We start from the raw sequence: 15,562 nt of genomic DNA on the forward strand, positions 1-15,562 counted from the left end.
AGATATGTTGAAAATCTTGCCTATGCCCTATGTATGCAAAATGGTAAGATAGGCAATACATGAATGTCAGTAGATATGAATATTTTCCACTCTCAAGAATTAATTTCGTTCTTGGTTATTGTCACTGTTCTTGAGGATATTCCATAACAGATAGTTATCTCGAGTGATTTACAACATGCTACCTTTTGAGTTTGATTTCTGTTCTGTTTTGAAAAGTTTGATGTTGATCTGGAATGTAAAAAATATGTAGGCAATATGATTCTTATCCATTTCCACGTATGAATCAGCTTAATAATCAAGTGTTGCACGATACCCTAACTAGATAAACAATGCAATATCATCTTTTGCATTTTTTAGTGTATATTCCCAATATTCCTCTATCTACTTTACAACAAATAATTAAAGATACTTTTTTGGACACCAAGGATATGACGAAATGATTGGGTTAAAAACCACACTGTACGTTAAATGCCAATGCTGTTAATGACAAGCAAAGTGTTATGGAAAAAATATTGTGTAGCACATCCGTTACTTAAGGAGGGAATTGGTAGATGTTATGATCCCAATTACTAAAATATGAAGCGTTATATCATGATAAACAAAAGCAATAGAACTTATGCGAGAAACGTTGGATATCTCCAACAATGCTCTCACCCCACGCTTTAGCATGTTAATGTGGGAATCTGCTACCTGGGGAAATTGATCCAAGCTGTTAACTCAAATGAAACAATGAAGAGTTATACCATGATAAACAAAATCAAATAGAGTGTCCTTGAACAAATCGATCAAACTTCAGATGTCACCAGTGACGACTCTCACACTGCACTTGTAACACATAGTAATTTGTTATTCGCCTTGTGAATTTGTTAGAACATTCATTATAGACGGTCTCTACTGGTCTCTACTATGCCCTTCAAGAAAGCAGAAGGGACATTTTGGTAGGTGTTACTTGCATTTATTATAAGAGGATGACCAACTAAGTGTAGCTGTTTATTCCAAGAGGAAATGCTTTCAGGTTCTAGGTGAGAATTCTCAATCATGTTGATGGCAATATTGGCGTCAAAGTTGATGACAAATCATACTTTTTAATTTAATCATGATGGCTTAGAAATTATAAGACATTTGACAGCACAATTGGGACCCCCTAAACTTGTAGAGAAGAAAAGTATGCTGCACTTTTTGCAAATGAAACCTTGGAATTATAATTTTAGTCATCATCAGTTACCTAAGATATAGTCGTGCATTACATTCATTGAATAGAATCACGTCATGTGCAGAAATTGAATGAAGTCAAGGGACTTGAGACATCAGAATTACTTTATACCGAAGATATATGTTTATTTATTAATGCCATATTGCTTTTTAAATCCATCCATAAAGAGAATTCAACAACCTGAAAGATAAATACAAGTTACAACCACAAAATTGTTTACAAAAAATTAAAAACAAAGATTGCAAATTTGCTCCAAAAAATCTTTATATTTCACATGAGCTTGTTTTCCAGGTTGTGAATATCCATAATGATTCAATGTTAAAGAATGGGTGATTAACGAAATGATTTCATGACATCCCTTAAGGTCATGTGAATTGAAACCTCTTCTTTTAACTGATTTCCTGCAATATTGGGGTTGACACTGCCCTCCTCATCTGCTTCCTACATCGGTGAAAGATACTTGTATACAAGAGGTCAAACTGAATGCCAGCTCTTTCTCTGTTGATGATGAAGGAGATGTGGTCACCTTCAATTAGAGTATGGTACCTTTGTAGGAATAACACATTAAAGTACAAAATTTCTAGTTTAGCAACAATAATCACAAAAAGAACTTGCAAGAACCAGACGATTGAGAGAACATACCATATGCCAGTTTGCAGGTATTGGCCATCTTTGAAGTCTGGACCCAAATGACAATTTGGATGGGCAGTTGGTACACGTGGATAAAGCATGGAGACAGTATTTAATGCACCATCATTATCATGCCAATCTTCATCTCTGTAAATGTTTCTCAAAAGTATAAAAATGTACATGGATGACCAATACCCATGTAGTTCATTCAAATATTTTAGAAATAAACCTCCTAAAATTTAGGTCCCAAGTATGGTGAAACAAAACTGAATACATAGCTAACGATATGATCTTACCTGTAGCCTTCATATGGCAATGATGCATGAGCTGGATGCCTCCACTGGCACATTTGAAGGGACCTCAAACAGAACAAAGGGTGAATTCTCATTATACTAGATGGCACCGTAAATCCGAGAAACTTCTTTGTCATCTGAGTGGCATAACTGCAAGAAATTTCATCTAACAGTTCAAAACTTGATTGTATTATAGCAAGTTGAATGGACAGTTGTGTGCAAAACCAAATATGGGTATGGGAAAAATAATGAACTGAAAACTGTTTACCTGAAATAGAAAGTGTTAGGAAATGTTTGTAAATGCCGATTAAGCTCAACTGCAGATTGAATGCTGAGATCTGAGCATATCCAATCACGTGAAGCAAATGGCCCAGTTTCAAACAATAACGATTTAACTAGCCCCGTTAATCCAATTTTTCTCCAATTCATTTCATAGTGATCAAACCCAAATCCGTAGTACTTCTTAAGAAATGGGATATCCATCCATTCATATATGACAACACCAACGCGAAGGAGCTGCAAGAGAGAAATAGCAGCCAATGAACGTCCATCTTCTGGCCTGATTAGACAGGAAGAAAGATAGTAAAAGGTCATACAAAGACGATTTCCCTCATGACTATTGCAATCACCCACAGCCGGTTGGCATGAAAAGATGCAATAATAAGTGTTTCTGATCATTTTAAGCATTTAGAAATAACGCAATTACTTGATTCCGTCTAAATAGATTCTGGTTGAGCCATTCAAAACTCCTGACAAGCTTGTTAGACTCAGGACCCAATCTGCATGTGTGGACTCAAAGCCTTCAAATTTCTGCAAATGATAGGCTAATTAGACCACAGCAACTAATATAGAAACCACAAGCATTTCCAATAATTGAGATTGGCTCAGGTGTAACAACCTTGTCTGCTAGCATCTGTTGCAACACTCTGACTACTTGAGCTCCAGTTGAATGACCAACAAAATGAACTGGATAATTCTCATCCCATTTTGGGTGGTGTCCTGAAATGGAATTATATCAAAATTATAATTTTTTGAAGAAATTACTAGAGGTCCAGGGAAGACTTCAAACTATGAGGGTTAAAAGTGACTTCTTTTTAATGATTCGCTTGGTTAAAAGTTTAATGCATTTAGGATTCATTTGTGTTCCTAAGGGTAAATCTAGAGGAAATCTTACACATCATGCATTAGAAATTTTGCATCCTCACATTCCACTAATAAGGGAAGCAAAATTTATATATAAGTAGTAACTTTAAAACCACGGATTTCCATTAATATTGGCATGTACCTAACTGGATTACCCCCCACAGTGGGTTCTATTGATTTGGTACATAAATAAGACTCTATTTCTTTCCAAACCCACATCAAAACTTATAGGAAAATCAGCTAAAAAATTTCACTAGTTTAATAACACATTTAATATGCACGTTACAACTTGACAGTAACATCAAGAAAATTAATAAGGAGAAATCACCTGGACTGTAAGTGCGACCAAATCTTGAGTGACCGCACTGGAGACTGTGTTCCAAGCCATAATCTACTGTGCCACCCTTCAGATAATAAAATAGTTCACGTGCCCTGCCATATAGATAGCAAGCATAAGTTTATTATAATACAGCTAACATGAGTTCCTTATCACCTCACCTATCATGAATGCTTGTTAGGGGACCAAGATCTGGTACGAAAATCCGATCATCCTTGTGTTCAGCTCCTGCCCAGTAGGATAAAGCCCCCATTTTCTGTCAATGTCACAGCCAAATGTTGAGTTATGAGCAAAGATTACAAAAAAGTCAAGTAATACATGGAAGACTGTCCACCTTATTTTAGTTTCTGATAGGCTAAGTCTTAATCTGTTAGAATTATGCATTCCATAAGGTATGCTACATTATACAAACACCTGATAAAGCAGGCAGACTGAAAGCATCGCCATCATACATTATTTAAGAGATAGACTTAAAATACTTCTTATTGATTTATGGTATTACCTTTGACTCCTAACATTCCAATATATAAATGATATGGTATTGTGGTAAATTGTGTCTTGTAACATGCATGTTTTAAATTCAATGGAATGGAAAGGTAAATATTGTAGTTTTAGTTTGAAATCCTAGAGTGAGCTAACATGGAAAAGAAATTCTATTAAAAAATTTGTTTGTAACAAAAAAAACTTTCGTTTTTAGTTTGTAATCCAAGAGAACAACTGATGGAAAATATTAGCTCTTCAAAATTACGTAGAGTAAACCGAAATGAAAAAGAGTAAAATTCCTCATGTTTTTTTGAGATCATTTAAAAAGGAAACGGAAAATTTGTGCTAATTTTGATAAGAACATTAGTTACAAACATATGTGTAAACATTCGCTCAAATATACTTACCCCTTTACCAAATCCAAAAATCCCGTGAACAAGAACAATTGGCGCATCTTCATGACCAGAAAATAAGTTGTTATTGGCTAGCAGAGCTTCAACTCCACTCTCTAAAGAGATGCTAGAATCATTCTCAATCTTTGTGAATTCTTCAATAGCTTCATTCAGCGCGTTGGTTGTGGCAGTATGTCTGAAACTACCAGATGATATAAACTCGCAAGCATCGATAAGTATTGCCGATATTAGAATAGAGGCAGCATAGATCACATGTACAAGAGCACTAATGGAAAGCTCAGAGCATCGAAGCCATAGGGATGTTATATTACCAAATATCGTCATGCAGCGACTAAATGGGTAGAAATTACATATACAATGATGAATAGGTTGGTAAATGATCCCTCTAAGTCTAGCATACATTACAGAAAGCTTGCCTTCACGAAAATGAATGAAAGATTTGTTTTTCTATTTCTGTGAGGAAGGGGCCTAAGCATACCATATTGAAGAGATGGCCATCCTCCGCACCTCCCTCCTTGACACTGCGGTTGTAAAAAAATGTACAAAAGCTCTCTTAAAGTATGTCCAAGGGCAAAAATGTAAACTTTTAAGGTGCGCGGCTATGGAAACTTAGAAAGTAATATTATGGAAGGTGGAGATGCAATGCAATGCAACAAAACAAGGAGCAATTTTGAAAGGGGATTTAATTGAAGGAAATTCATAGACATTTCGACCAAGGCATGATGCAAACTAGCAAAGAAGATAAAATTTTCAAATGATGATACAAACAACACGAAGCTGAAAACAAGAATCAATCAATCGAAACTTCAATAGCAGATGCGATACAAAGGAGGAGGGAGAGAAACTTAGAATGGCAATGCGAACAAGAAGGAGAAGAAGAAGAGAGAGAGAAAGGAGGAAACAAAAGGTCATGGAAATTTGGCTACCACGTGAGATGCAAAACGATCAGAAGGAGAAATTTTTGAAATGATGATGCAAATAAAAACAAGATTCAGAAGAGGAAAAGGAGAAGGAAACTTCGACACAAATGTGATGCAATCCGCAATCAACAGAGTTTGTTTTATGCCATTACGAAACAATTATAAGCTGAAGAAAGATAATAAAGGAGGAGGAGGAGGAATAAGAGAGAATCAATGGAAACTGTGAAGAGAAGGATATGGAACAAGTACCTGAGGGAGATGCAGAATCAATGGGGATGGATGGATGGATCAGAGAAAGGGGGCAAATAACGTTTCAAGTGTGTAGATATGGAGGTGAGGAAGAAGAAGGAGGAGGCGAGCTTGGAGGCAGAATCAATGGCAGCCGAGCTGCTTTTATTTGTATGAACAGATTGATTGCCGATAATCTTGCGACGCTCAGAGAAACGCCTCGCTTCGTTCGTTCGTTCGCTCTGTGTTCACAGAGGAGAAAGAAGAGAGAAACAAGCTTCGCTTTTGTTCAAGTAACTCAGAGGTTACCGGCACGTGCCAGTCACCCGCCGCCAGCGTGCCGGTCGCCCCTGCGGGATTGCTCCCTCTATTTCGTCACGCATACTACGTAATAATACTCGAATGCATAGGCAAACATTCTTTTTCCATACGAATGAATAGGCCAACATTCTTTTTTCATACGAATGCGTATATTATCAAAACATTCTTATGTTTTTTTTTAAAACACTTTTGACCTTAACTTTCTTACCTTAAAATTTGTTTTACCTTAGAATAAATAATGGATACCAAAGTATGGTATTTACCATACTTCGACGGTGTTTACCATACTCGAATTATTGAAACATTCGCGAATGCGAATACACGTTTGGTGGTGCGTATGGTTCATAGTGTGATTTCCTCTATTATTATTTTTGATAGGTTTTTGTTTTTGTTGTTTTCCTTTGGGCTTTTAATCAATAATTTTGTCTTTTGTAAAATAGTCTATTCATTAATTGGTATTTATTTTTTCAGATTTATTTTCTATATTTTATTTTAAAAAATTGGAAGAAAAGAAATTTGTTTTTTCTTTGGCTTTCATCGTTTTCGTTTTATTTAACTTTTTGGTTTTGTATAACTAATGGAAGGAATTTCTTTTTTCGAAAAAAAAAAAAAAAAAAAAAAAAAACATTTTGGTTTTACGTCTTCTCAAAAAAATATAATTATAACAAAAATCAAGACGTAGAAAAAACCGTCAACCCGAGTTTCTAGAACCTTCTTCTCCGGCTAGCTTTTTGTCCGGCCGTTTGCCGCCCAATAGATCTGACAAATCCCGCGCGGATGGAGACACCATTGATCAATTAACATGGCTCCCCGACCACAATTTTAAGACGGCCATTCCAGAGGGCCCCCTGAAATGTCCACCCTATAGGCGCCCATTCCCAATGCCCCCCCAAATGTCCGCCATATGGAGCTAGAACAATGGGGTTTCCGTTCCCAATGTCTGGTGTTTGTTATTTCAGCTCATCCCCTCCCAAGAACTTCAGAAATCCCGTCTACATGAAACTTCAGTCTATCCCAACTTTGTGACACCCCCACTTGGGGGGGTGGGTTCTAAGGTAAGTGCCATTTGGGATGCCACACAAACCCTGACTCTGTGCGTGGCGTGACACTCTCGCACATACTTCTTTGTGGTCAACTTTTAGTTTTTGTAATGGTGACTCGTTTGTGAATATGCCAAAACCAAAGGAATTTTTGTCGTTGCTATTGAACATATTCCACAAATTATGGATTTCGTCCCCACTTAAATCTATCTTTAAAACTAAACATGGAAAATTTTGATAACTATCCAAGTTTAGCAAAACACCACGAACATTTGGAGATCCCAGGATTGTAATTCATTTCCGCCCGCACCAATTGATGCCGACATCACATAATTAATCAACAAATTTAGCATATGTATCAATTTAGGCTTGTTAAACGATCAACGAATCTGTCACTTTGCAACATTGCATCGCATTCAGAAATTTCTAGGTATATTTTCCTTTCCAAGTATGCTTTTCCCAAAACTCTTGTCAACAAGGTAAAACAAAGTCTGATGCCCCCTTCTTACCTTGGGTCCCCTCGTTGTCAAGTGCAGACCAAACTAAGTAAACAAGGTGCATAAATGACGCCAGCCAATGTAGACCGATGTTGTTTTACATGTTTTTGTGAAACTTCACATTATGCTATTGTCTACATTTTTTAGGCATGTTGTAGAGTTTCAAATTTTCATATGAATCTATTAGATTTTAGTGGGATATGTTTGTTACTTTTAAAATTTAATCGTAACGCTTATGTATGAATATTAAAAAATCACTTGGTTATGTACGAAAGGTATCGTTTTAATACAAACATATATTATTTGTGGAAAATAACTTGTAATGAAATCCATTCGAGCTATTTACTAGTGATTGGTCACCCCTCTCCGATGAAACCCCATAACTAACAAACCTCTTCGATGAAATCCATTCGAGCTATTATTTGTTAGTTATGGGGTTTCATCGTTATGATCTGTTTTTGTGAATGACTTGTTCCCTATTTATACCTCTTCTAGATCATATACGTGTGGCATCAAAACCCCATCCACATTGGTTAGACTTGCTAAATAGTACAAAGTGACAAACCTAACTCTTACCTGGTTCACTAAATTGCTACGAAAACCCAACGCTTGTCCAACAAACCAATTGAATTCATAAACAATGAGATTAATACTCCCTCTACTTGAAAGCTCAATGAATTCCAATTCATTGATTGAAATTAAAAAAACACAATTTCTAAAACTAATGAAACAATAGGTTTTGATGGGTTTTACACATCACAATCATCAATAATATTATGTACTAGAAACACAATGATTTTGCCAAATAGTATCAGCCATGTCAAACATTGTTGGAGAAGTTTAGTATATTGTTAATTAGTACAAGGAAGAAACTTTAATTTCTTCTTATTCTTTAGGGATTCATAGCATTTCACTACATGCACATGTATCATTATGTGGCATGCCCAAAGCTTTTAAAGGAGGGATTTTTATGTGTTTGGATACTTGCACAAACAAGTAAGACCAAACAAGCAAACAACAAATGTTATCACCTAACACTAAGTGAGAAATTAAACATTGTACCTTTCACAGTACATAATATACTTGAATGCATGGGCAAACATTCTTTTCCATACGAATGCGCATGTTACCAATACATTCTTATGATTTTTTTTAACACTTTCTACCTTAACTTTCTCACCTTAAAAAAAAAACTTTATAACAAATAATGAATACAAAAGTATGGTATTTACCATGCTTCAAGGGTGTTTACCATACTCGAATGCACGTATGGTTCATACTATGGTACCCTTTACTAGATTATGTGTCAATGATAAGCAATCTCTCTTTCTTTCTCTCTTTTAAAAAAAAAAAAAGAATAATTTCATAATTACCTTACCCTAGTGGTAAGTCACTTGCACTACCACTCTATATCTTGGGTTCAAAACCCAATTTTCACATCTCTCTATTACACTATATATATATATATATATCTTATTTCACTAGATGCCATTGTGGAATGTAGGGATTGAACCCATGACCACATGGTCTCCATTGGGCAACCTTACCAATTGAGCTACATCCATCTACGTTCTTTCTCTCTATGTGTGTATGTATGTATATATATAGCCACATAGCCACACCAACTCATCCACAAAGAACAATCACAACTTTCTTTAGCCCCATCACTCCTAGTGATGCTACGAGTCAATTGAGGACTACACAAAAATGGGATCCCGAGTCCCAATTAGGACATAACAAAGGGGTTACAATAGATCGGGCAATAGCAAATTGTTGTGCACGTAGGCCTCAACCCCATGGACCATAATCGCACCACTGTTGTCATTGACAAATAAAGGCCTTTATCTCCCACCATAGCATGTGCTTCCCTGGCTTCGAACCTCTCCATTTTGGATAGACCTATGCTAGAGATCTTTCGAAGACAAAGTCCCAAATTACAATATGTATATCTAACTTCAGAATCTTACATGTGTGGATAACAAAGATTCTTTAGTCTCTTTTATCTTATTTGCTTTTATGTTTACTTAATAACATTTATTTTATTTTGATTTGTTATTCTCAAAGGCAAGACAACACCTAAGATGGTCTTATAGGTCACTTTGGCCTCTTAAAAGACGTTAATGTATCTCTCTATCTCTCTAGTCGAATAATTTAATAATCACATTCTTAATCCATGCTTCTTCAATAATGTTTTAACTTCACAATTAATTGGATGCATTGGTACTCATTTGTCCTTATATTTCCTTTTCCCATGCTTTGTTGGCTACAATGACAACATGGCACCATCATACCATCAATTTCCCCAATGCTCTTAGTTGTTTGCTCATCCCACATCCTTTGCTCTCAAACTTCTTCCTCCGACTAGGTATATTCTATGCATTACAAGAATGAAGCATGTTTCCTTTATATTGTTACTCATAAAATTGTGCATCCCACCCACACAACATTCAGAATGGTGGATTTTAAACGTTTCCCAATAAGTTAAGTATGGTGGCCCCTACCAAAGGACGTAAACCACAAAATAATGGATCTTTACATCTCCCTCGTGGCCCAGAGGATATTGTGCACATCCAAATAGGGAATATCGTAAAACATATTGGCCCATTAGTGCCTAAGCCTAGTATTGGGCTAGGTTGAAACACTAGAAATCTCCTAGGGATACTCCAAGCATTATATGGTTTGTTAGGACTATGTAATGTAGTAACCAAGCTTGGAAGAGGAGTAACAGAGTAATAGTGAATAAGAGAGATAAGAGGTTGATTTATACAATACGTGCAATAAGAGAGATAAGTGTGTGTGGTGGCTTTTTTCTTTTTGAGGGTGGGCAATGTATGAGTGCATATATGTAAGGTGTCATGTTATAGAGAGCCTCATAAGTACAGGTCTTATGAAAGGAAACATCATGAAAATTTATCAAAGTAAGTGGCTTTTATGGGAAATTATGTGTAAGGTCATCACCGATAAACAAGATAAAATGTAGAAGAGAATAAGAAAAAAAGTGAGAAAAAAAATAGGAGAATGTAATTACATTAATGTGAAGACCAAGACTACAAGAACATGCCAAAGACCATCATTGAACCATAGTGGTTAATCAATGACTAAAGCATATGTTTGCATAGCATGGATAAACTCGTGCATGCTCTCCATGTCACATGCATGCATGATTGCCACTTGGCTAAACATGGTTTCATCTACTAATTAAATGTTTAATATAAGAATGGTTAAATCTCAAGCATAAAAGGGAATAACTTTAGACTAAGAGTATATAATGAAGTTGAAGGCAACTTTTCTACTACTCTTACAAAGCTGCCTTCAAGCCATTTCACATTGGTGTTAATACAAGGCCCTTTTACTCTAGTGTCCAAGTGTGTAAGTGATACTCTCTATATCTATGCTATTACATTCATTAAGCGTTACGTGAATACCGCATAAAAGATGTAGAGATTGAGTATTTAACATTTTCTCAAAACTTCAGGGCAATATGTCTAAAAGCATGCCATTGATACAAGGGAATCATTTCATAATCACAAGTCTCACCCAACGACAAACATATAAGGCCATCGACAATAGGAGTAGAAAGTAACCCAAGAGATAGTCAGAGGACCGTAAGATGGCAAAATATTTAGAACCAAGAGGTCCATGAAGAATGTATTGCAATAAACATTATTTTGTAATCAACATGATGATTGTTAGTGTAAAATATAATGAGGATTGGCGTTATATGGTCTAAATATTGCATGCTATGTGTAAGAGTGTCTTCATGGATGCATCCTACTCTAGCGAGCTCCATTGTGTCTATACATAGGGAGAGAGGACCACAAAATGGGAAAATATTTATAACCAAGAGCTACATGAAGAATGTATCGTGATAAACATTATTTTGCAATTAGCAGGATGGCTCTTAATGTAAAATATAATTAGGATTGGTGTTATGTGCTCTAAATATTGTATGATGTGTAAGAGCCTCTTTGTGGAGGCATCCTACTCTTATGAGCTCCATTCTATCTATACATAGAGGGAGAGATAGAGAGATGCAAGTAGTATGAAAGTATGGTTGTTAGGCTCAATCTATCGACCTAACATAGAGATATATCAAAATTTCCTTTCAACAAATGACATGTTCTTGTTAGCTTCAACCAAGTGGGCAACATAGGTCATGGATTAATTATCTTCTTTAAGTCCCCTTCAAACATATGAAAATTAGCCCTACAACGGAGATGATGAAGTAGACACTAATATACATATTTTATTTACTTTTTCTTTCTTATTATCTTGTGAATTTAGCACTGTGTTTTTGCTTTGGGTTTGGCATATAGAATAAAGTTTCTATGTTTCATCGTCATATTCTTTTCTCACGTTCTTCGATTCTTCATCTTATCTATTTTTCTTTGCATGTTTAAATCAACGTGATCTTCAATACAAAGGTAACAACACAATATGTCAACCGGATGAATTAAACGAAGCATATTTCTTCCTAAACCGGCTAATTTCTTCCTAAATCATATTTCTTCCTATATGAGGCTTGGCTCTTGTACATATGATACCTCCCATATAGAGCTCTTCCTAACTAATGGGTAGCATTTTTTTTGGAAAAAGGAAGAAGAAGAAGATGTCAACCATAGGTGATGCCCATGTTTAGTTTTGTAAACAAAACTTAGTAAGTCAGTCGGGTCATGGTACTTAACACAATTTCCTCATACATGCACATAAATAATCTTTAGCCATTCTCTCCTCTGATCATGTTGTCCAAATTATGATCTCCAAGTTTTCTACATGGACCTTCACGGACCTCAACCTGCCTCAATCTCCACAACTACAACCCTTGTCCCTTTGTCTACAACTCGAGAAACTCCCTACCCACACCATCCAAACCATCACCAAACACCCCACCCTTGAAAGCCACTCATTGGCATCCAATGTAGGTTTGAGACTTTTATTATAAGCAAAGCTATGCATAATTAGACTTTGTGGTGGATTCAATTAAAACATCTAGAGCCATACTTATTCTAAAACCAATAGATTCTCAAGTAGTTAGGTGCCTGAAAACTTTTATTTACGCAATGGCTCAACTCCATTGGTAACTAAGTAGGGTGGATGTCCCTTTATCACCATTTAGGCAAATAATTGGGAGTTAGTCATACAAACCTTTGTTGGAGTAACAAAGAAAAGCATGATGGTAACTCTTGTGAGATTTGAGAATCCCCATTGGAGTTCTCTTTTTGTATCACTGTTTGGTCCATATAGATTTGTGAAGGGCATTATTCAAAGTCAAATGAGGTGCTCACTATGTCGATAAGACGAGCATGTGCTAAGATTTTGATATACAACAGTACAATACAATGTTAGTCCCCATCACAAATACATATGACCTAAACTAATGGAATAACTACAATCATTACCCTTGTGCCATCACTAGAAGCATTGAATATGTTGTTTGATTTGGCAATTTAAGAGAGGTAGCATAACATGATTATACCATGGTTCTACTATGATCTCATAACATCTACAAACTTCTCCTTTCTCCTTCATGCGTTTAGGCTCATGATATGCTCTCTACGGGATAGTGGAAGGAAGGATTTACAAAACTTTGGAAATCGGGTTTACTAGTGTAACAAGCATAGATAGGACTTGAGGTACTATATATACATATAGGAGAAGCCTCAATGTTGTAAACCATTGTTGATCAACGCTAGTCTTTAGCTAAATCATGTACCTTTTGTCTATAAATCACTTAGACAAAAGAGAAATGACTCATTCTCTATATGAGGAATGTCATAGAGTATTAGCAACAAAACTTGTTTAGAACTTGTTCATCAATAAAAAGTCAACATGCACCAATCGAAAGGAAATATGAGTCATGTTTCCAAACATGTGGTTTGGGATTATTTTTGGGTTATTTGCCTTTTTGCCTTTTTCCTAGAGGGTGATTCCAACCCCCGCCCCCCAACAAAAAAAGGATCAGGTTATGGACCATTTGGACAAGTCAACATTATTAGATATTTGGTCAACCATCTATTGTTAGCTTTCATTTTTCAAAGTCCTCTTTGAAATTCATCTATGTATATTTGTACTTTATTGTGAGTGATTTGATCATTGAAATTTCACATATATTTTTGTGTTTTTTTATTTTACATTGAGGTTTCCCACCAATAATACATGTATTGCTAAAAAAAGATGATTCGGATTTCATGTTTATTGTGTTGTAGTTTCTTTCTTCATTTGTTGTAGGCACTTGACATATATAGAGTGGTTGCATAAAATTCCAACATTCATGCAAAAAAATGTCCTTTTACTAGTATTAGTTGTTCATAAATTACGACGAGGTTTACATATGCTCCAGGAATTCATGTGCTTCATATTTCTAGAGTTCAATTAGTTTATTCAAACTAGTTACTCTCCCCTCATATTGTTAGCTCGAAGGTTCCTAAGATTAGAATACTTTGCTTGTTCCATAGGTTGAATACTCCAACATCGTCAAAACGTATAAACACCATATTTCATATCATGCTAAAAGCCTTCTCAAAGTGATTTCCTTCATCTATATCCATTCAAAATGCACCTCTTTCTTACAACTCTTATGGACTTTCCGAAACTAAAGGATCTCTACAATAAAATACAGGGGTATATTTAAATTTTACACACACACACCCCTTTTCGAAATGGCCACACAACTAATAATTGTAGCATGTAGGATTCTTAATACACACACTACAAATCATTGTCTAAGCATGCCATTTTATCATCCAACTTCATGCTAAGATGTTCACACACACTAATAAACCATTACCATGGAATTCTCATGATGCAAATTAGACAATCAATATTGTGCACGACCAATATTAAATACACAAACCACATTATATCACACTCTTGATATAATGCAATAATAAATAATTACGTACAAAAAGTGATATATCATAGAACAACCAATATAACAAGTTCACAAAAGCAATGACATAAAGAAAGGTGACAATCGATGTTTTAAAATTGTGAAAGTAGGCAACCATGATGCATGCAATGCTATCAACATACTATGACTTAAATTCTCGTTAGGCACTTTTTTAGACGATTAGAGAGTCTTCCACCTCCTCCCTCAACACACACCAAATCCCTAATGAGTTCTACTAGCTTGCTGTGAAGGAGTGATTTAAAAGTGAGCCATCAAGATTTGATATATAATAATTTACAATAGAAAAAAATAAAATCTATCGTTACTTAATTTGAGGGCTTAGATTCTCAGAGTGACTTAGAAGTTGTCCCAAAGGTTCAACATAGATCATTCACAAAAGCTGAAGGTTGGGAGAGGTGATGATAATATCATGCAAGCGGCTAGTCACATGTGTACAATAATGGTATACTGGAGGGGGGGGGGGGTGTACGCCATACGCCATGAAGGTGTGAGCAAACCGGTGCTCATGTGCGGAGATGACATGGGCATTTCTCCATCTCTCTCTCTCTCTCGAGGCTCACAAGTCACGCTTCACACATTATACTACACATGTTGCACCTAACTACAAATTTACCATATTCTTCGCGGAAAGAGGAAACCGTACACATCGATACATGTTAGAGCCCATCTCGTTGTCAGCCATTCGAACCATTGCTTCCATGCGACTTAGCTCACATGCATTGCAATGTGAGAGGGGGTGTTGGGGGTACAAGTGATGAAAGTGGTCGACTATGCACACATTGCCCTAAACAAGTTCGAAAGTTTGAGCAATCACACTTTGATACAAGGCTTTCATATTCCACACATCTTTCGAGTATCACACTTTGATACATTGAGCTCTGCCCTCTGATCAGATTCGAGCATGCTTTCCACACATCTTTGACCAAGCCCAATCCTTGCACGAATTTCTCTCGCAACCACAATGTGCGCTCTCGATCGCAATACTCTCGAGAGTATGTCTCTCTTGCGAGTGGGACAAGCAGGAAGAGAGTAGTGGAGTGGCATGTGAAAACATACCCCCCACCTAATGTGTGAATCGTGATGGATGGGATGAATGTTATTATGGGAGAGAGGGTTGGTTGGTTAGTTGGGTTA

General features: G+C 36.2%; 1 protein-coding gene across 1 annotated transcript; it reads right to left on the bottom strand.

The window, feature by feature from the left end:
• Positions 1 to 1,307: 1,307 nt before the first annotated feature.
• Positions 1,308 to 5,863, bottom strand: LOC147864880 (uncharacterized). The gene is made up of 10 exons (XM_087319059.1): positions 5,682 to 5,863; positions 4,507 to 5,033; positions 3,778 to 3,872; positions 3,608 to 3,711; positions 3,035 to 3,135; positions 2,843 to 2,946; positions 2,405 to 2,695; positions 2,140 to 2,286; positions 1,856 to 1,990; positions 1,308 to 1,759 (listed from the first exon to the last, which is right to left on the bottom strand). Exons 2-10 carry the CDS (start codon positions 4,912 to 4,914, stop codon positions 1,603 to 1,605), a joined length of 1,542 nt encoding a protein of 513 aa, XP_087175185.1. The 5' UTR covers positions 4,915 to 5,033; positions 5,682 to 5,863; the 3' UTR covers positions 1,308 to 1,602.
• Between the last annotated feature and the right edge of the window lie 9,699 nt (positions 5,864 to 15,562).

Source organism: Azolla caroliniana, unplaced genomic scaffold, assembly GCF_043228905.1.
Source record: "Azolla caroliniana isolate FFs.n. ecotype wild unplaced genomic scaffold, voAzoCaro1.0.p SCAF_4, whole genome shotgun sequence".
Classification (NCBI taxonomy): Eukaryota; Viridiplantae; Streptophyta; class Polypodiopsida; order Salviniales; family Salviniaceae; genus Azolla; species Azolla caroliniana.

Excerpts from the sequence above, each read along its gene's own strand:
- LOC147864880 (XM_087319059.1), bottom strand. The coding sequence starts at position 4,914 with ATGTATGCTAGACTTAGAGGGATCATTTACCAACCTATTCATCATTGT. Across the intron at positions 2,947-3,034 it reads AACAGATGCTAGCAGACAAG|AAATTTGAAGGCTTTGAGTC; the intron begins GTTGTTACACCT and ends TATCATTTGCAG. Across the intron at positions 2,696-2,842 it reads ATCTATTTAGACGGAATCAA|GCCAGAAGATGGACGTTCAT; the intron begins GTAATTGCGTTA and ends CTGTCTAATCAG.